This window comes from Buteo buteo, chromosome 21 (assembly GCF_964188355.1).
Source record: "Buteo buteo chromosome 21, bButBut1.hap1.1, whole genome shotgun sequence".
In the NCBI taxonomy this organism is placed as follows: domain Eukaryota; kingdom Metazoa; phylum Chordata; class Aves; order Accipitriformes; family Accipitridae; genus Buteo; species Buteo buteo.
In genome coordinates this window covers 25,710,282-25,732,528 of record NC_134191.1, presented here as the reverse complement: position 1 = coordinate 25,732,528, position 22,247 = coordinate 25,710,282, and the positions used below count along the sequence as shown (strand labels likewise).

At 41.2% G+C, this 22,247-nt stretch overlaps 1 protein-coding gene across 3 annotated transcripts in view; it reads left to right on the top strand.

Annotated features, from left to right (window-relative positions):
- The window catches only part of FGD3 (FYVE, RhoGEF and PH domain containing 3), a 115,436-nt gene that overhangs the window by 13,797 nt on the left and 79,392 nt on the right, over positions 1-22,247 (top strand). The window contains exon 1 of one of the 3 annotated variants that reach the window (XM_075053565.1): positions 13,980-14,016. The exons of 1 other annotated variant lie outside the window; for it this stretch is intronic. In XM_075053565.1, coding sequence (XP_074909666.1) covers positions 13,995-14,016 — 22 coding nt within the window. In that variant the 5' untranslated portion in view covers positions 13,980-13,994. Of the gene's footprint in view, positions 1-13,979; positions 14,017-14,404; positions 14,430-22,247 lie in introns of those variants that run through there. One more of the 3 variants, XM_075053566.1, reaches the window with a different exon arrangement.

Here is a 22,247-nt window from a genome sequence, read left to right as displayed (position 1 = left end):
GTGGTGTGACGGACTTTGGTGAATAAGAGCAGGAAATGACAGGGACAAATGTTTACTGTCTGTTACACCCCTCTGTTCCAATGGGAAAATAAAAGTAGGAACAAAACTCCCCCCCCCCCTTCATTTTCCTCTTTGTCAGATGGAGATGAGTTCATTACAATGGAAATTAGTTGGAAGAGGCACCATTTGCGGTTCTGCTTATGAAGAACATGGGCACATCTAGAAAGACTAGATTTCTTTGAACTTGGGAGATGAGGAGAAATTGCAGCAGTCAAAGGTATCTCATTCTTGTGGTGAATATAAGATGTTTTGTGATCAGTGGCTCAGGGGGTTACATATATACTTATGAGGGCAGAAGGAAAAGTAAGATGCTGGATGCTGAAAAGTGGGGGGATTGGGGTTCTGTCAAAGAAAGGAGCTTTGCAATGATCATATTCAATGGGGAACACTCTAAACTGTTGACTCCTCTGCAGCAATTCTGGGTGTCTTGCAGGGAGTCACAGTGGTAGCAGAGTTTGTCTTGGCATCTTATAATGGCTAATAAGTCTAAGAGAAGAAAAGCATTTTCTGCATTTCTGCAGCTGTTCACCGGTGCTCCGCTGATGTTGCAGGAAACTCCTAGTTGTTAATATTGGTAGGAATGCTTCCCCCCACCCCGCCACATGGCAAGCCTGAGTTACTACTGTGCTGGCAGACAGCATACTTGGCACCAACAATAAAGGCAACACTAGGAAGATGTGTATTTAAGGAATCTGTAAGATGTATGTCAGGAGAAGATTTCTTTAGCTGGAAGCTGATGCCATGGTGGAGTTACGTCTGTTTGTATTGAATAAACTGGCATTTAATTGAGTTTTCAGAAGACCACAGATCTCCTCTACTGGAAAAAGTGGGTGTTGTAGGAAACTAGATATAGCTATGCTAATTCTTGTAAATCTCTCAGCTTCTTTCCATGCCCCTAAACATAGGGTTTGTAATCCCTAATGGGGTATGAAGACACTGCATTGAAGTGGCTTTACTTGGCGCTGCGTTAAGACATTCTGGTGCCTTGAGCCGTAACACAACTTGATTCTGGCACCGTGGCTGCACTACAGTTCATGGAGGAGGGCTCCTCTTATCATATATGCAGAGTTAGGAGCTTTTTGTCCTCCTAGGACTAATAACAAGACCATATCTTCACCTTGGAGCACCAGGGGGATACATGCATGGGGCAGTATACTGATTATTATTACCTTTGGGTTTTTTTAATAAATATTTTAACCTCCTTAGTTACCTTCTGTATCTTTAGATTTCACCCAAAACAACTGGGCATGGAATTAAGAGGTTACTGGGAGGTAAGATGCTGCTTGAGTGACTACTCTTTCAGCTTTTTCTGCAGTTAGACCATGTTTTGCACTTAGTTGCTTGACAGTTTTTAATCAGGAGAACCAGAAACTTGTCCTGTTTGAAGTACTGACTTACACTGTCTAATTTAAACAACTGAACCTTCAGATGTTAGTATACAGTACTTGCACTTTAATCTGACTGGGAATCAGTTACCTTTGAATTGAGCCTTGAGGTAATGCTTTTTGGTCTTTGTCAGCTCAGTTGGACTTCTGACAGCTATTGAGAAAGTTGAGAAGAGGATTGACTTTGCTCTGATCTGCTGAAGCTTTTTGTCTCTTCCTTACCTCATCTGGGGCAGTTGAGGACTTTATTTGGAGTCTGAAAAAAAGAGGATTAGGTTATTTGAACTGACTGGAGAACACAGCTGGACTTGGGAGGTTCAGCTTTAAGGCTGCCCAAAAGTTTGGGTCAGATCTGGGCCAGCTTGTTACCAGCAAGGCAGCTCTTTGCACGAAGAACTGGGGCTGTTGGTGCTTTGGATAACCTTAAGGTTTCAACTTGATGCAGGGTGTGTAAACACATAGTCTCCCTTGCAGCCAGATGGATCAGATCCATGGCATCGGATCTACCAACAGCAGCTGTGACTTGGGATGCAGAGGTGAGCAGTCCCTAACACATGTTTTTCCAGTGGGTGCTGCCTGTTAGAAATCCTGCTGACAAGCTTGTTCTCGCCTCCTCCTGAACAGCCTGGACTTTGTTTAAAAAAAACACTGCAGTGGTTGGCTTCTCTCTTGTGTCAGGTTTGGGGGAAGACTGGATTTGGCTAGTAGGGGAGACATATGAACAATTCTTGGAGTATTTTTGTTTCTGATTCAGGAGTGGGAAGCAGTTCCAGTTGGTATTGTCCCTGTTAGGATGTATTCTTGGTTTTTAATGTTTAGCAGTGGGTTTTGCTTAAGTAAAACATTTACTTTTAGGTTAAAAATACCAAAGAAATGTACGCATAGCCAACATAAGCTATTTTTCATCAGCAATAAATGCAACCTATAGAAGTGGATCTATGGAAGGAGGCTTGTTGCGGAGGTCCCTACATCTGCCCTGTGTGTGTTTGAAGGGCTTTTACCTTTTTTTAGGTAGGCCCTGTGGACCGAATGCCTGTTAGCTGCTGTTTTGTGCTAGATGCACTCATTAAATGCCTCTTCTAATTTCATTTCTTCTGAAGGGAGTCCAGGTCATATGCTCTGAGACTGTGCTGAGCTACAAACCAAAACACAGAAGGGTGAGGCGAGTTGGGAGACTGGCTTCAAAGGAGCTCTCTGGTCAGAACTAAAATGGGGATGGTGACACATCCATCGTCAGCCCTGCTGAAACCTTGCACAGCGGAGTTGGACAGCTGGCTTGGCGGGGCCGTGCTCCAAGGCTTAAATTGAGTCTTGGCCAGTACTCTCTGTCCAAACCTTTGATCCCACACAGGAAAGGAGCATCAGAGAGTGGATTGATTCTGCATCCAGAAGGTGTACTTTGCTCAAGTGGACTTTGGATTAATACTTGAACTTGATGGAGTGTAACTTCTGTAGATGTTGACGAGCAGAGCCGTGTTGTGGAGGCTAGGTTGCCTTCTCCGGCAGTCAGATTTTGCAGTGGTTTCAAGCAGTTAAAGGTTGCTTTAGTGCCATCAATAGCCATGATCTTCCACAGCGAGTGATGAAATTGTTTGAAAGGCCAGGAAGATACTGCTGATTCTTCTACCTTGTAACTTGATTAACACTCTTCTTCTTTCTAAAAACTTGAGTGTTTCCCAAAGATATCTGCCCCATGGTTTGCTTATCAAGTTTGCTAAATAAAGTATTTCAAAATCAATCTCTTTAAAGTCATACATTCCTTGTGGGGGAGTTACTTTTAGAGTTGAAGCATTAAAACTGATAGAACCACCATCTTTTGGTGGTGATCCTCACAAAGGCTTTTTTTTTCAATTTTTTTTTTTTCTCTGTAGCTTTGTTAGGAGTTTGTTGTACTTTCTCTTCTTGGCTCGGTCTTTTACTTCTCTTCAGTGATAAGAAAGGAGATGTATATTTTTTAAAATCGTGATGTCAGACGTAGTTAATACGGGTTTAGAGAGAGAAGACCAGAATGTGTTTTGAAAAGGCACAGAAAGAAATAGGAAGTTTGGTTTCTAGTTAAGTATTTGTTCTTTTAGTTAAAGAATTGCAGCATGCTTGTTGGCCTGATTTTTTAATCTTTTTTTTTTTCCTCACTATGAGGGAAAACAGTGTGACATATCATGAAAGGTAACTGTTTTCCTTTAAAGCTCTAGTTCCAGATTCAGATAGTTACTTATAGATCTCAGATTACATTTTAAGGAAAAAAAAAAAAGTAATTTGACTACAACTTTTTTTATGTCTTTGCTGGAGACATACAGTTTTTTAGTAGCTTTCTGAATGCTTTTTAGCAGCTTTTGGACAGTAGGTCATAAATAACTCAAGTTTCCTGGTTTTCAGTGAGGTAAGTCCATCAAATCCCCAGATGTGTTATGAGAGTCTTATGGCTCATCCTCTTCTAAACACCTGCACATGATAGAGGTTTTTATGTCTATTATTTGCATCTCTGAGGTCATAGGTAAATATTATCTCAGCTTTGTTTATTTTCACTTCCCTAGTAAAATCTGCTCTAAGGTTAGTTTCCGTGCAGTTCTGTGTCAATCCACCAGATGACACTTGATGCTTAAAGATGAAAAGATGAGTGATCTTGCATTAAAAATTCTGTATTCCTTTGTTGATTTAGAAAAGGAGGAAAATTCAGAACATTTTATTTCCAAAATGTTTTCATATGGTACTTGTAAATTTTAGGGGTGTGTGTATCAGAAATGCTTATATGCTCTATTTGGGCTTTTCGTATGTACCCATAAGAAAAAAAAAATTAAGGGGAGATGTTTTTACAAAGGCTTTGAACAAAAGTGTGCAGAAGATAAAACCACAATCATCATTGCCTTCCGATGAACTGTTATTAGAAATGATACTCTTGTTGAATGAGAGGTTAATGGTAGGAGCAAAGACACTCAGAGGAGTGTATTCTTACACTGTTAAGCTCATCAGAAGGGGAGTGTTTTTGTGATCCATTTGTGGCATGGAGTCCTGGTGCCTTTGCAGGCTTTACCACAACATTGACAGTAATTACAAATATGTAAATGGTTCAGACACAGCTTTGTCAATGCAAAATGTTCTTGAACACATACCTGTCTGTGCAAGCCAAGCTGTGATGTAAAACCAAGGGAAGGTTGTTCTGTTTTGTACCAAGGCAGAGCTGAACTCACTGTACAGCAATGGTGTGATAAACCAGAGGATTAAAGTCTGGTGTTAGCATACATCTCCTTTGTGTATTTTTGTGTGTCTAGAAAACAGAGTAGACAAATGAGCCGGAAAATTTTGGTGTAGCAATATTTCTTTTCTTCAGTCTTTAAAATAGTATGTTTTAAAGGGTTCTGGGTGATGTTTTTTATCAACCTGGACTCACAACATCAGATACCGAACTTGGGGTGAGCACCAGAAGGCTTGCAAGTGATGAGAGAAGTGGGGCTCAGTCCCTCTGCGGCAGAGCCTGGAGGCATGTACATCCGCAGCTTCGTGGTCGTACCATATTTATCTCGGCAATACTTTTGTACACGTGTAACAGTTTCTCACTGCTGTTCATCCTAAGAAGCAATTCATAATTAGAGAGAGGGAAGTACAAGATGGGTCGCCTTTAGCTGTTCCAGTTCAAATGGTGTGGTATTTGGCAGGCTTATAGATGTGTAAAAAGGGTCGGTGGCTGGTTTGTGAGTAAAATGCATCATTTTATATGAAGTAATCCCCCTCCCGCCGAATAGCTTGCTTTGTTGCAGCTTTTGCTCTTTTCATGTCTTTTTCTTTACCCTCTGCTGTAAGGTACTGTGCCTAAGCAATGTAATCAATTACACCACGATTTTGGAAGTAACGTGCCTCACTTGAGGCTTTACAGCTTTAAGATTAGTTTAACATTTTATTGATACTATCTTTGAAATAATACAACTTCAGTAGCTAGCACACGAACTATGTTTCTTCTCCCAATGGAAGACATAAATCCGCAGCTGTGCCTTACTTGTTTTCCAAGGTAACTTATTTGTATTTCCTTTTTTATTTATTAAGCAGCTGGTTTGCCTTGCTCAGCAAAGTGTCTGCTTTGAGGCCCTCAGTCCCGTGAAGCGCTTTTGCTTTATGTGGCTGTGACCAGGCGTTAGCGGTTCAAGTGACTTTCTCCCAGACACTTGACATTCTTGTCTCTTGATGCCATTCGTGGTGATTAAAGGAGCCACAGTGTGCACAGACATTTAACAGAGGCATTTTCAATCTGTCACATTGGGGTATGGTCCCAGGATTTGGGAATTGTACTGGATTGAATGAAGTGAAAACTGGGCATTTCCTGATGGATTCCTCCCCCGCCCCGGTTGGAAAATACCAAATCATGGCACCTGACATAATTCCTCCAAAATGCTTTGCACTTAAATGTGCTCAGCATCCAAGGTGCATGCAAGGGGGTGGTGGCAGCACCCATGGAGGTCTCTGCAGACCCACCAGGCAGGGTGACCTCCAGCACCCCCCGGCTGCTGGCTTTGCTGCTGGAGCTGGGAGAGTGCGGACTGCAGGATATCCTCGCAATCTTGAACACTCAGTGCTGGTTTTTGCTCTTTGAAATCGCCTTTTCTGATGAGCAGTATAAAGTCTGAAGAACTTAGTTTTATGGGGAAATTTTGAAATCTCAAATTCAGTGCCAATATTTTTGTTTGTTTTATTTTTTAGTAAAAATAAATCAACACCACCCCACCCCCCCACCTGATAAACCTAGTCTATCTTGTCTGTTTTAATGCAATATAACCTATTACTCTCTTTCTGGACAACTAGAAAAGGGCAAAAAAATCTGTAGAACAGAAGTGAAGGGGAATGATATTTCTTGCTGAAGACCTGGGAATCATCTGCCTAGCAGATGTTTAAAATAAGTCTTGCAACTATTCTGCTTATAGATGTGTGTGTGTGTAGCTCATGGATTTATGCACATTCTTGATATAATGACTGAGTTCCCCTGATAAAATCCGTGGTCAGTTAGTGACATTGCAGTATATATGTTGGCAAGTCCAACTGTGTTTGAAATCTGTCCTAACATTAATCTTGGGAAAATGGGGAATGGGTCATTTTCATTAGTGGACCCTTGCTCAGGAATTTCGTTCAGTCTGCACAGTTGGAAAGATTGGGTTGCTTGTCTGTTCACGACTGCTAATTTTAAGGAGCTGCAGATTTATGCTACGTGGCCCACCCTGTAGGTTTCAACTGCCTCCCCCCCGCCCTTAAGTTGAAGAGAATACGGAGAAGGCTTGGAGAATTGCTTATGGATATTGAGCTGACCTAGTGATAGGTTTCTTTCTAAATGATTGTAGGGGAAAAAAAAAAAAGAAGGAGGAAGGACTGGACACATGGAACTGCAGGCACCTCCTGAGGGCAGACCAGAGTGGCAGGATGGGTGTCTTCTGGAGAGCTGCTTCTTAGAGCTGGATTAAGAGCTGCTGGAGCTGAAGGAAGGTGTGCATGGATAGCAGCATTGTCTGTCAGCCTAGCAATTCCTTGAGCTAAGGTCCAGGTTTGTCATGTTCAACGTAAATGAACAATATTTTATTTATGTTTGCAGGATTTAAGCTGACTTTTGCAAGTCTACAATTCTACATTTTTCAGGTGATATACATTGTCCTCAGCCCAGGCAGAAGTTCAAATGTTGTCTAATTCAGTCAAAGGGTCAATCTGGGATCAGTTTGGAAATACAGTTAAGAACGGGTCACTTGTAGAGCTCTGTGACCTATCTGGGTGAGATGCTACAAGACCTGAGTGTCAGGGTACCTCCATTTAGATGAGAGGTGGACAGCCCTAAACACAGCTTGGAAAGCTCTTAAATGACAGGAGGAACATGAAATTTGTGTTTGGAGGGTTAGCAAAATTGAATTAAATGTTCGGTACCCTTTGTAATTTAAATCTGAGTTTCCCTTTGTCTTTTATCCTGTGCACAGACTAAAAACACATCCTCACCTCTTCCCGTTTTGCTTCCTCCACCACTCATACCTGGGTAGTACATTAAAATAGAGGAATTCCACATCTGATTGCACAAAAGCTCAGCTGGGATGAAATAGTTTACAGGCCGTGGTATGCATTTGTCATGTTCCCTGCTGCCCTCCATCTTCCCTTTCCATCTGTTATCCAAATCCTTTGTTTTTCACTTTCACTCTTTTTTCCTTTCTTTTCTTGTAATGCTTATGATCAACTCTTTCGTTACTCTTTTCTTCAGTTTTGTCTCAAAACCCTATAAAAGAATTATACCAAAAACATAAAGCAGTAATTCTCAGAGAAGCCGAACTTCTAAACTGTGTGTTCAAAGGAGGTTTGAAATTAGGCAATAGGAGTTTATGCATCCCTAATTAGAAGCAAAGCTAAGCGAGCATGACAAATTTATTGATGATAAACCTCAGCTCTGATTAAACATCTGTTGAAGCTCAACTTAATAAATTACAGCAGATTATTGCTGCCTGAGATGCAGTTACTGGGTGTTTGTGGGGGTCTGGAGGAGCCACATCACAATGTGTTTGTGGGACCAGCAATGGCAATCCTGGAGTTCTGTCCACTGTGCAAGGCTTGCTGCAAGAGTTAAGAAAGTCCCTTGTCCTTCTTAAAATCAAAGCAACTTGTTTCACTTAAAAAAACCCAAACAAACAAACAGCCCCCCCACCCCCACCCCCACCCCGAATATCCTCAAGGTGTACTGCTGAAGGGGACAAAAGATAGCGCATAAAACTTAATTTTCTTTTTGATTAAAGAGGATCTGAACAGATCCTGAATGCAGGCAGAAGGCTGTAAAGTTCCAAGGGCAACAAATTGTTTAGCTTAATATGAACTTGATCTTACTTGTGTGGAAAATCATGTTTTACAGGTTGGAGAAGAGTACAGTGGGACAACAGTCACAAGGTGGTTCAGTGAAGCTCTGGTTTAGTACCATTGGAAATAACCCAGGGGCATGGGTAATTTGTTTGACTCCACAGCACACACATTTTCTCACTGTGGGAAACCTGGGTATTTCTTGAATATGGTGTTTTGCCTTTCCTTGCTTCACTTGTGCCCTACTTTTTTTTTCCTGTAGTCCAACAGGTTCAAGTTGCATTTTGCTTTCTTTTGTAACCGGTACAGTAGTTTTCCACCTTTTCCATACAGGGATCCTCTTTTTTTCATATTCATTTAGCAATATGGAAAGATATTTCCTCGAGAAAATGGGTTTCTTGAGCCAAGAATGCATTGCCAAATGTTTGTCTAAAGCATGTCATTAGTATGGACGAAACAAACGATAACCAGCCCAAATCCAAACCTCTTGGCAGCAAGCTAGAACAAAGAACTCTTTCGACTGTCTTGTGCCAGACATTTAAACCCATGCAAGAGACACTGCTTAAAAGAACAACATTCAAAATAGAAACCCTGGGTGCCATAAAATAGGCAAGTTAGTGCAAGACAGGTGGGCCTGGTAATTTTACTCCTCAAGCCAGGATGTAGTTTCATGGCTATTTGAAAAATAAGAGAACAAAAGTAAATCCTTCTCCTGCAAATACTGAGCTTGTTCGGGGCCCAAAGCATCTCAGGCCAGGCTCTGGTCATGGAGCAGCGCTCCTCCAAACAGTCGTGCTCAGCACCCCATAAGGATGCTGCGAGATAGCAGCTGACAAAAATTAAAGAATTCAGTCTGTTGATTTATATTTCATTGTCTGTTTCCCTTAAGCAAAAACCTGCTAAATCTCAGCTGGGAGGTGATTGAATTTCTGTAATTGATATATTATTCCATGTCAATAGAAATGTTACTTCATAAAGTGCTTTGGGATTTTTTTTTTAAAAGTCTTTTGTATAATAAGATTATCATTAAACCTGATTAATTATGATTGAACGCATTCCAGAATCCAAGATGAAGGCTGTAGAAACTACAGGCTTGAGTTAATGGTAATTTTACAGATCTTTGTACAGACACTGATTTTTGATTGCTGCAATACAGAAATTAATAGGAATGCCCAGATTTTTATTTTTTTTAATTTACGTCAATACAGTTTTAACTTTTCCCTTGGTGTAGCAAGATGCACTGATTTGCCATGCCAGGCAAGTGTGCTGCTGCTGGTTCCTGGCAAGGAAACTAGGTCATTTGTACCTCTTAAGCCTGGTAGAGAAATGAGCAATTGAGTGAATTGTAACCTTTCTTTTTACAGCAAAGGATAAAATGAAGAGGAAAATTAAAAAAAGACTTTTGCTTTGTTTTACATGAAAGCATACACATGTACAGATAATTGCAAAAGCTGCAGAATAAAGCTTTGAATGCAAAAGCTTTTTTCATACATCAGATGTAGAGTAATAGTCCATACTAAAATTTCTAATATAATCACGGTCTCTTTGTTACTGAGCAAATTTCCACAGAGTAATTTGTCTAACACCATTTTTGTTGTTCCTGAATCAATTTGAAAACAGAGTAAGAGAAAGCAGAAGACCTCTGGGTCCAGTTGGATATTTCATTAGAGGAAAGCAGTGTAATGTTCTGCCTGCCCCAGCAGGAGATGCTTGTGCGGAGCCTGAAACCCGCGCGGAGGAGAAGACTCTCCTATTGCGGGGTTCTGTCACCTTTACTAGTGAAAAATAGCTGTTAATTCAATTATTCAGTTAAACCTTTCAATGTCTTTGGCTAAACTGCTGTATTTTGGCATGTGGATGAGAATCGGTCCCTGTTTAGGGCATCCCATATTTACATATAGATCCTTATAAAAATACGATTTCTGTTCTGTATAATACTACTTTGATATAAATCTGTATATGAGCCCACCTGCCTCTTTCCATGTGCCAATGGATACCTTTAAAAGCAATTTTTAATAGAGTTGTGAAAGTAAATCCCATGCGCTTCCACTTCTGGAGGACAAGACCTTTCAAATGTTAAATCTTGTAATGGCAGCTGTGGAATGACCCTGCTTCAGCGTAGCATGAAGAGGAAGCATGTTCTTTGCAAGACTTGAAGTTTTGCTTGGAAGCACTAATTTAAATCTTTTAAGAGAATGATTTCTTTGCAAATATACTTACTGCTCAGTGCAAATGAATCTGTATGGTAGAATACTATGTTCTTTTTACTACTTCTTGCATGAAATGCTATTATGGTACTAACTTCTTTGCACAGTGTCTATTCTCTGCATGCCCCTTTTTTTTTTCTGCAGAATTGCATACTCTGTTTGCGTTGGACCGTGACTAATGTACGGATTTGCTTTCTGTAGTGCCAGTGATGTTCTGCCAGTGTTTTAGCAGGGGATTCCCACAAGAATTTCCCTGCCTCTCCTGTGTGCCAGTGAGAAGTTGCGTGCATCAAGAATACACGTACATCACTTATTTGCTTTGGGGAGTGGGAAAACAAAGGCTCCCATTTACTTTTTTTTTTCCTGAAACGATACTACCAGCTCAATAGCTGGTGCTGGAGGGGGAGGCAATCCTGTCACGGGAGCCGGATAGGACGACCACTGGCCAGGAGTCCATGCTACAGTTCTGTTCCCGCTGTGAAACCTTGGCAACACTTTCCTTTTTCTTTTTTTTATTTCTTTTCTTTCATTTTCAAGCATTCTTTGTTTGGACTGTGAACAAAGACTGTTTTTAGTAAGTATTTGTACACTGCCTATCTCACTGCACTCTGCTTTCCTTTGGGATTGTTAGGTGCTTTTGTAGTAATAATAAAATTAAAACTAGATACTGGTCAAACAAGCTGCTATCAAAGTGCTCTCACCAAGAGCAAGGGCTGCCATTCCCCATCCCAGATCTTCCAAAAAACGCATGAAATCCACAGAAATGCAGACAACGGGTTACCTACACCATACGTATACATGTATTTAGCTAATGGCAGAGATTCGTTCTCTCCACTACCCCTTCCCTTCCTTCCCCTCCCTGCACCCTCCTGCACCCCTTGAAGCACATCCAGCACCGCATCCAGCTGCAGCGCTGCAAGGAGGAGACCAGCCGCACACCGGTGCAGAAGGCTCAGGGGACACTACCTCTGCGTTCTGTGGGTGGGGGGGTTATCTTCCTTTTTTTTTCTGTGGGGAGGATGATATGCCCGTGAGATCCTGCAGGACTGACTGTGTCCAGGATTTGGGAGGAGGATGAGTAAAAGTAGCTTTAGAAAAGGCAGCCTCTAATGAAGGTGTCTGCTTGCAGTTTACCCCATGAGCTGTTTTGGGAAGGACCCATGGATTAACTACCCCTCTTCTTACTTGGCAAAATATGTAAATGTAAGTGTTTTTGAGCTTGTCTTTACTGCTGGACTTTTTTTCTAGTTCCAGGATGATTTCAGAACTTCACAGACCTGAGCACTTAACAGTGTGCTGCTGTCTTGCACTGTCTGCTATGGCAGTAGAGATTCAAGTTTTTGGAAGAAAATTGTTCATTGATGTGTTTTTGCGAAAGTTTTATTCCTATTGCTCTTAAAGAGATGACGCATAAAATTAATCATGAAAAATTGCTGTAACAGCAGTAAACTAAACTACCTCTTTGTAGTTATTAAAGGGAATGATTGTCAAGGTTTGTATATATATATAGACATATGTATAATACATGCATGCATGTGTGTATATATATAAAATTAAGAATTATATATATAAAAATTTAAAAAGAATTGGCCTGGTTCATGCTCTTCCTAAAGCTGTTCAGTGTTATGCACCATTCAAAGTACACAACTGTGGTTCCCCTTGTACAAAGGCTATCTTTGTTTTTCCTGTGAAGTCATGATCTATTTAAACCTCTGTGTTTTAATAATTAATTTTGCTGGAAACTGGAGGAAATGAGTCCACGGGCTTTTGTCCTGATAAAAACCAAATTGGAAACTGCAAAGTCAACTGTGAATAAATATGCATGTCATGTTTTACTGTTTCTGCTTTCCAGTTTTGTTCCTCTTTTCTAAATGTTTTGGAAGAAATTATAAAGCTCACATCAGTGACTTCATACAAGTAAGTTCTACTTTCAAAGCATATGCTGACCATGGAAATAAAAGGAGAATGGAAAAAGACACTTCACATCTTTTGTATTTGTTTCTGATAGATTTCATTCAATTGTACTTCCAGGACTAACCATGCTCCCCCCTTTCCCCACTTCTTGCTGGCTTCGTTCTTGGTTTTCTCCTGACACTCCCTGACATGGCTCTAGAGTAGAGCGCTCTGGTGACATGTCGCCCTACGCTTGAAGTCTGTCATAAGTGTTTGTTGCTTAAGGTAATTATTAGCACTGCCTGTCAGTTGTTGTTGATGATGATGATAATAACAATAATAACTTATTACTAGTACGACGAAATTTAATACACTTATTGAATATGTGATGTGAAATGGATGTATCAAACATTTCTTATATAAAGACCCATTCATCTAGTTTTATTGCTGAATAATTTTTTTCATTTTAGAAGAAAGATTAGCAAACTTAAGTAGCTGAAGTTATTTGGGTATTTAACCTTGTTTTGACACCAGTTACACCCTACAAGTGATTGAAACTTCTCTTTTTCTTTTTCCTGCAGGATCTTAAGGGGAAGTGTCTAAAATAAGTTGCAGAAATGCGTATGACCAGGGCACAATTTTCTGTCTAGTTTGTTTAAGCCTAAAAAAGTAAAGATGCTGAGTTCTCAGAGGAATGTATTTTGGCAGCAGAGGTGACTGACAGCAAAGCTAGTTCCATTTTCTCAAAATTTATTCGGTTTTCAAAAATTTATCTTGCAACTGAACAGTGATAAAACCCTATTGCTAGCTTAATGCCACCAAGGAAACTGTAAGTGGATTGGAACAGTCATGCTTTAAAGTTGCAATACCCCTGTAGTAATTGCAGATTCAGGGAGGGAAAAAAAAGATAAACACTGTTTCATAATTATTTTTTTATTGACATTTTAAACCAGCCTTAGTTTTTACAGTAACGTCTGTAAGCCTTATTAGTGCATATGAGGAATTTTTCTGCTCTTGTAAGAGAAGAAAATGCTTGCCATCAGCAGAGATGGGTTTTAAAATGTTGAAAACTTAAGGAGGGCTTTGAAAAGTAATCTTTTAAAAAAATCACTTCAGCTTCCTTTTTAGTGACTTGGACTAGGTTAGAATATGTGGAAAACCTGTATGGTTCACAAAAAGCATCCTGAGTTGTCTGTCTGCCCACACAGTGAGCTTTACGCAGGAGAAAATTGTAAAAATACATTCCGCAAATCCCTGTATATAACAGATACCTCTATAAATCTCCATTTTCATGAGCTGGTGTACCATTTCAGTTCTAGTTATTTCACTTGGGAAGCTGTAATGTATTCACACAGTAAGCTTGTGTAGCTCTTGGACAAATTAATAATTGTGTAAATTTTTTGTTGGTTGTTTAAAAGTTATTACTCCATTCAAAAAAAATAGCTCGTTTGCATAGTGTTACCATATGGCTTGAGTGATTAATTGCATCTGCTGGGGTTTTTGGTGATTTTTTTTCTGCATGCAACTACTGATACTATTAATACACAGCAGTTCAAGTGTCTGCATCAGATATATAGTGTAGCAGTTAGGTGAGCTGACTGTTTTCCTTCATTTCATTCGCAGGTGAATGTAGTTGTCAGAGTATTAAATGAAGGGTAAACAAATAGCAGGTATCTCCTTGTTCCCCGTTTTGCTGTGTGCATGATTTGAAGTGTTAGTTTATCCTTAACGATGGCCTCTTTTTTTTTTAATTATATCTCTATTTTCTTCTTCCAGCAAGAGGTTATCAGTAATCTAAAAGCTACCAGCAACCAAGAGATTAATTCTTCATTTCTTTGAGTGTGAACAATTCTAATAAAAAGCTTCAAGAAGATTACAGGATGATCACATAGTAATAAATAGCCATTCACTTGCCATTTTTGTTCTATTTATTCTTTCTCAAGAAAAGACTAAAGTCTATTTTTTTTCCTTCAGCTTAGCACATCTGATGTCTTGCCTTGTTACTAGGAAACGTGGTATGATATGTATGTTACTTTCCTCAAGCACAGTGGTGTTAGCCACTTAATCACAGGAATGCAGGCTGGTAAGGGTCTATTGCTATTTAGCTGTTAGAAAGTCGAGAACAGTAATGCTTTTTTATTTGTTCAGGGAGTCTTTGAAGAAACCTCCTGGCTATGCTTTCCAGACATACCTGGATATGTGTGATTTTTATATACATATAAAAACATATATATTCTTTTTGGTAATCAATATGTGCTATGCCTGCAATTTCTTGGCCTTCTGCTGTGCCTCAGTTGTTACCTTTGTCTCCCCCTGGCAGGCCACCTTTTAAACAAAAGAATAATACATCTGAGCTGCTCCCATGTGAATTCCCCTGATCTTGCTGAGCTTCCTTGGTAGTCAACAGTGTGGCTTTTTAATCTGGTTTCCTGAGGAAGTAAGGTTTATGCAATGGTGTTGTCTGTCCCTCGCTGCTCTTGAGACTACAGACTCATTTCAGAGCAGGTTGATAAAAGGGGTAAAGAGCTCCAGAATAAATTTTTAATCTTTTTTTCCTTTCAGTTTTTCCAAAATTCATTAGCAAAATAGGTCCCTAGGGAGGAGGAGACGAGTGGGCAAAACCGTGAGGTTGGCAGCTGCCAGCTGGGCAATGGGCACATGGGTTGCTCCAGACTAGCCCCATCCTGCACTGCTCTGTGCCTGCTGGGGCTGTGAGCGGGGCGCAGTGGAAAGCTGGCATCGCCGTAAGGGAACATGGCCAGAAACGTGTAAGACTAGGCTAGGTGAGCCGTGCAGAGCTGCTCCTTGGCTTTTGGCTGCAGCAGTAGCTGGGCTACTCTGGTTTCTGGCTGTTGGGTTTTTTAAGCATTTTTAGCCCTTCCCCATTGCTTGTTGTAGCAGTTGGTGTTTTATGGTGTTTTGCTGTGTTTGCATTGGCAGATTTAGTTGTGCTCTTCCTCGAGTTTGCGTAGGAATTGGGATTTTGCTATGAGTGAAACTTTGCTATTAGTGGTTATAAAGACGTGACGGTGGGGGCAGCTGTAGGAGCACAGGAAAGCACTTTGAATCATGGTCTGTGTAATCTGGGTACCGTGTAATCAGCAAAACTTATTTTTATTGTGATGCCATAAAATAAGTAAGATTTGCATTTTATTTGTATTAGGCTTTTTGATTTGTGGCCTAGTAAAGAAACGTTGAAATCCTGTTTGGCTGGGGAGGAAAACAGGTAGAAATATGTGGATTAGGCTGTTTGCTCTCTGCTTCACAGGAAGATGGGACTACCTTCCCTCTGGGGTTTCTCCACTCCTGTACCAGCAGTATGTCTTCTAGGGATGGTGTATGTATAAATGTAATACTACTTCATCTTCCTGCTGCGAGATGTTGTTCGGGAAAACATTTGTTCATACTTTTTTTTTTCCTTCTCTCAAAGAAGGGGTGCTCTTGCACAAGCTGCATATTGTCAACTCAAACTGAGGCAGAAATCGCTGCAAGTGAGAGAGGAGTCAGAAAGGGACCCTGTTTAGGATATTGCTGTCATCAGTTCTCCCCTGGCCCCACATGGGTGGGATATATCAGCCACCTCTTCAGCAGCGCTGGGACCCCGGTGGTGTCTCCTTGTCACCCACGTGGGAAGCGGGGGGATGAGGAGGGGGCTCCGGGGAGAAGGCAGCTGCTGCTGGGGCTCTGGGAGCAGCTGCGGGAGCAGCCACAGCCGGGGTTTTCTGCAGAGAGGCTCTTCGGCCGGATGGGTCTTGCCAGCCTTGTGCCCAGCTGGCTTGTAGCTGTTCTTACAGTGCTTTCACCTCAGCTTTACTCCATGTCTGTCCTTTTATATGGCCCATAACTCTGTTCCCTTCTCTCTTCTTGGCTTAACTTTTTAAACAAGCCTGCTGGAAATGATAAGTAAACATGTAGAATCTGGAGTGGATCGCCTTTAGCTGCGCTGCTTGCAAACCCAGAATGGTCTGTTGTGGAACGCAGGCTTCTTGGTGTCCTCTGAGGAGAGAGGAGGTCTGGCTAGTGTGCCAAGGTGGAGCTCTCTATTTAATAACTATTATTAAAAAACCTTTAGCAATTCCTGTGTGTTCAGAGACAGTGCATGGGGACTTTTTTCACATGCAACTTATAAATTCATTTAAATACATTAGCAGTAGTTAATGGTAAACTGATGACTGTGGAAGTTGCTGTTGCTTTGTGGCAAATACTGGACAGTGAATATTGTGCTTCGGTCAGAAGCATTGCATTAATGTCACTGCACCTAGCAGCTCTTGAATTGATGCAAACTAAATTTGTATCAAATTTAATTAGTTTGATGAAATTGTACTGGTCATCCTCAGCAGGATTTTGGTGCCAGGCTTCAGCCTACTGTGGATTATTTTGGTTGACTTTTAATGGGAAGTCTGACAAGACCCAAGGAGGGCGAGTGCGGTGTTGGCGTGAAGTCAGGGTCTTGCTGGAGGAGCAGCCATGGAGCGGTGTGTTGCAGGGCCCGCCCTGCTTTTGCTGATGGGCTTTTCTCAGTTCTGCAAACAACAGCAAAATCATTGAGGTGATGTGTTTCATACTATGCATGATAATTGTCCATAAGAGAAATGCTACTCTGCATTTTAACGATAAGCTGATGCTCCTTATCAAGCCTTCCTGAAACTAGTCATCCTTGCTACAGCTTCAGCTGTGCAACAGGTTCATCCTTGTCAACCAATTTTTAATTGCAATTGAGCATTAATTCCCATCTGTGCAAATTCCAGTATGTAAATAAAGTTACAGTTCTCCGGCTCCTCTTTGGAGGGCTCTTACAGCGCACTTGTTTGAAACAGCATCCCCCCAGTGTCTTGGAGAAGTTTCATGCTTTTCACCTATGTGAAATTTGGTGGAAATGAAAGTAAGTGCAGATAAAATTAAAGTGGTAGTAGTAAACCCCATTTTCTTCTCCTGGTGTACAGTCCCGTGCAGCCTGGCTTTAAAGCATCTCCACTGAGTAGCAGCATTACCATCAGCAAAGCCCCCTCCCCTTCCCACATTTATTTCCATGGTAACCTGGGGAGGGCATTCTGCAGCCTCAAAACTACTTTTGCTCTTTCATCATGCAAGCTGGCATTGTCAAGGGCTGAGTGTATTCCTACAGCTTTGAATGAATATAAAAAAAAAAAAAAAGGAAAAAAAAAAGGCTGAATTTGGATGGGCAGTTGTTATTTGGGAGGCCCTACAGCAGGAAAGAACGGGCAACCTTCAAGTGACCTAGTGTCCGTACGTTGCTATAGTAAGGAAAAAACAGTCTTGCTTCATTAATTGATTAACTTGGAGGGTGGGGGTTATCAGAATTATCCTTCTGTGAAGCGAATGTGGTGATTTCCTGAAACAGCTTCGAGGTGGGGGGGAAAGGGGCAGATGGCTGGCCAGGCTGTGCTGGCGAGCTGCTGGTAAGCTTGCATGCTGTGATCTGTTGCAAATCTTGCTTTCTCATGGAGTCTTTAATGTCTTTTCAGGTATCGTTTAGAAAATGGTGTCTTAACAGATGCCTGCTTTTTGACTGTATTATGCATTTGCCTTTTATTGGTGTAGAAGTGGGGATCTTTAGCAGCATTTGGCAATGCGTGCTCTGTGTGAGCAATTTAGAAGCTGGTAGTAAAGCGTTTGCTGTGTTTCCGGCCGTAATGAGCTGGATTGATTTTATGATCTCTACGGTGCATGCTTTCTAACATCCATATTTATGCAGCATTTGCGTGTGGATGTTGAGAGGATTTTATTATATTTAAGCAGGCTAAGGCTATTTGATTGCTATGTGTGATAAGAGTAGCATGTGGAACTGGTAGTACTTGGTAAAAGAAAACCAATTGCTTGCAAACCGTATCTGCAGATGGGGAAGAATGAAATGTGAAATGATGTTGTAAGTAATTATTTTTTAAATATTCTGAAAGCAGAAACCTGTCTGATACAAGCATGGTCAGAAATGTTTCAAAGAGTATCCTCATCTTGTATGATAAATGGATTGGACAGATTATTATTTTTAATTTTCTGCTTATGTCTGTTTACATGTTGTCTGAGTACATGAATCACAGTGCAGTAATAGTATTGATTGAAATATTTCAGGGGTGCTGCCTGATCAAAGGATTGGATTGCCATTTGATTGGCTTGTGACAAGCTGGCAGGATTTTTTTTTTTCCCTTCCTTGCATTATTTGGTTGGGGAGGGGTAAAAATGTAGCTTGCTTCTAAATGTGTCTGAAGTACATAATGGCTGTGAAGTCACCATGACAACATTGGGACCTGGATCAGATTTTTCCCTCCTTCCCTTTTCTGTTTTGTTGTTTTCTAAATATTTGTTATTTATGCATTCTCTGAGATGTTTGAGGGAGTATCTTACAGCTCCTGTTGGTACAGGACTTTTAATGATACCCAGCTCTTAAATTACGTTTGCAGGGTTTTCTTTGATTAAGCACAGTCCAATGTGTACAATTTGCTGTACAACTAAGGTGGGATCTAAACAAGGACATGAGCACCTCCAGCACGAGATAAGAGTCTACCTTCCCTGCGATTCTGGTGTTGCAGTCCCGAAAACTTCTGCTGAGCTCTTGCATGGTCCTGGGGATTCTTGTATTCTTGTGGCATTGCCTTGTGGGATGTGGAGCCTGGGGACTTCTGAAAGTGATGTATGAGCTAAGGTGTAACAGCATCTTCATTCAGGCATGGCTGGAGTTTGGGGCAAGCTTGGGGACAGCGAGAAAAAAGTCTGATCATGGTCAAGAAACAAGCAGTTCTTCTACCCTTCTTTGCTAAGGGGTGCTGAATGCACCTCCCAGGTAGGAAGACGGTGGAAGTTTTTGCAAGATAATGGTGCTAGCCGTTCCTTCCCACTCATTGGGATTTACTAAAAACACACCGCCTGGGGTGGATCAAGATCTGTGTTTAGTTCCCCTCTCGGTCTGAGGCACTCAAATATTACCACTCACAAATTTTTCCAGACTGCCAAGGGTTAGACCATAGAGGGTGCTTCAAGCTCTTCTGAAATGCTGACACTGTTTAGAAGGGAATGAAAGACTCACCGGGTTAGAGAGGGTGTGCACGAAAGGCAGTGGCTGCAGCAGAGTGGTTAAGAGGCTTTGTTGGGAAGTGCTGGTGGGAGAGCATCTGGCTTTTGGTCACCACTGCCACAGCTGCAGGCACGTGCATGAAGTTAGGCAGGTGCTTACTTTGTGGTTAGTGTCTTGGGGTGATCCGACTCAGGAATCTTCTAGGTGAGTATTTACTTTGGGGAGTAGACATCTTACCTGGAGATCTATCCCTAGTGCTATCTTCTGCCTCCTCTCTGCAAGGTTTGTAGGATGGTAGGGAAGGTGTTTGTTTCATACTTGTAACAGCAACCTATGTAATTTATAGTGAAATTAGTGGAATAATGAGTGATGTTAGATGTTCTGTGGAGGTGACGTTTCAAGGTCAGCAGAGGAAGGTGATTACATACTTCTAAGTTATCATCATACCTTGACAAAAAAAAAGACTGTAATTTGGGTAAGTGGAAGTAAAAATCATTGCAGTTGTCACTTGTGCCTGTGTAAACCTGGAGGAGAAGTGTAGTATCTGTGACATTTTCTGAGAACATATGGATTTACTTGCCCTTGTGGCAAAGTTGCGAGCATGTTTCAGTATTGAGGCAATTGAAAAGCAACTACAACATGACAGTGATTTTTGGTTTTGTCTTATTACCCTACATGCTTGACATGAGAAAGCAAAGAACCAGACATTTCCCTCTCCACTCCCATCAACCTGATGTTTTACTTGCTGCCACATGAATAATATAATGACTTCTTTTTAATTTGGAAAAGTGTTGAGTTTTGTCTAATGCTGGGGCTGAAGTTCCAAGTAATGTTTAACAGGAATTGTCCAGAGCTGGGTAGGATTGTGTCCTTTGAAGAACTGCATGTCTACATGACAACAGCTATTTCCCCTTCTCCTTAATGTTACCTGATGTTATCATTTCAAATATAGCAACTGTGCAGAAAATCCAGTTCTTTGGAAATTCATGTCAGATATCTGAGAAAAGATTTCATTTGAGCCGGAGGCTCAAAACAATGAGATAAATCAGTGATGAGCATAACAAGTAAGAGCAAAAGTCTGACGGAGTTAGGTTATACAGATTTTTGTGGTTACATGCCTTGCTTTCAAGATCCTTAAAGTTAGGAAACATACCATAAATGCTAGAGGCAAAAACTTGAGAGTCATGAATTTAAGAGCAGTTAAAAAACCAAAACAAACCTAAACCCACCCCCCGTGTGCTGGTTTTGGCTGGGATAAAGTTAATTTTCTTCATAGTAGCTTGTATGGGGCTATGTTTGGGATTTGTGCTGGAAACAGTGTTGATAGTTGAGGGATGTTTTAGCTACTGCTGAGCAGTACTTATCCAGAGTCACTGCCTTTTCTGCTGCTCCCCCCACCCCACCAGCGAGCAGGCTGGGGGGGCACAAGTTGCTGGGAGGGGACACAGCTGGGACAGCTGACCCCAACTGACCCAAGGGATATTCCAGACCATAGGATGTCATGCTCAGCATATACAGCTGGGGAAGAAGAAGGAATGGGGGGACATTTGGACAATGGCGTTTGTCTTCCCAAGTCACCATTACACATGCTGGAGCCCTGCTGTCCTGGAGATGGCTGAACACCTGCCTGCCCATGGGAAGTGGGGAATGAATTCCTGGGTTTGCTTTGCTTGTGTGCACAGCTTTTGCTTTACCTATTAAACTGTCTTTATCTCAGCCCACAAGTTTTTCTCACTTTTACCTTTCTGATTCTCTCCCCCTTCCCACTGTGAGGGAGGTGAGTGAATGGCTGCGTGGTGCTTATTTGCCGGCTGGGGTTAAACCACAACACCCCCAGAAAAACCCCAACCACAAACAAGAAAACAAAACCCCTCTTATTCCCAAGGTTTGGGCCAAGCTTGGTGCTGTAAGGAAATCCAAACCAAAAGAAGCCCCTGTAAATGTATGAAGGTCCAATGGGGACAGGACAGACTGGCAGTGAAGATGGCATTACAGCATTCTTGGTACTTAAGGATCCTGGAGACTGAAATTATGCATTTTACTCCATTTGATGCTAGCAGTAGTGCTTTAAGAGCCCACTGACACTCACCTGAAATCAAGACATTTGTATTTATTTTTTTTCCTATTAATTTTGTCCATTTCTAAGTGGGGAAAGACTTGGTTTCAGTCCTACAGAATAGGATCACATTCATTTGCAGTATTTTATTAGGAACCACCTGGTTTTGCTCGGTGTCAGAGACTGGCACTAGCTTGCAGTGTAATCCTTCTTCTTCGTCTTTCCAAGTCCATGGGGAGTGTTGGCGTATGGACCGCCATGAAGAACCGCATTCAAGGTCCAAAAGTTCTTTCCAACATATAGGGTCCCTTCCCCAACCCCTCCAAAAAGGTTCACTATAGTGGTTAAATTCATTGTTAAAATTGAATCCTGTTTTTTACAGAGCTATTATTCTTTGCCTTCCCACAAAAAAAACCCAGAAGCTTCTGCATTTGCAAGTTCCAATGGGAAACCAAAATTGAGCATTTTCACTTAAGCATGGGTTCAGTTGAAGTTTCATTTCCCCTATAAATACAGATGTGGCATTAAAAAACCCTTGCCACAAAAATGATAGAGGTCTGGAAAAAACGCTTCACTGAAAAAGCTAAAGATCTCAACCTCTTTGGTTATCAAAGACAAGCTGGTTTTAACTTGGGTTAAATTTATCAAATGACTGGCCAAAATGCCATGGTCTGAGAAGGTGGGAAGATGAAACTGTGGTTACTTTGCTTGTAAAGGTAACTTTGTTTTTAAGAAGAAAGAGAAGTATCAGGTTTTGGATTTGATTCCCAGTGAAACTATTTTGTTGCAGAACAAGAGGTTTCTATATTTTTTGC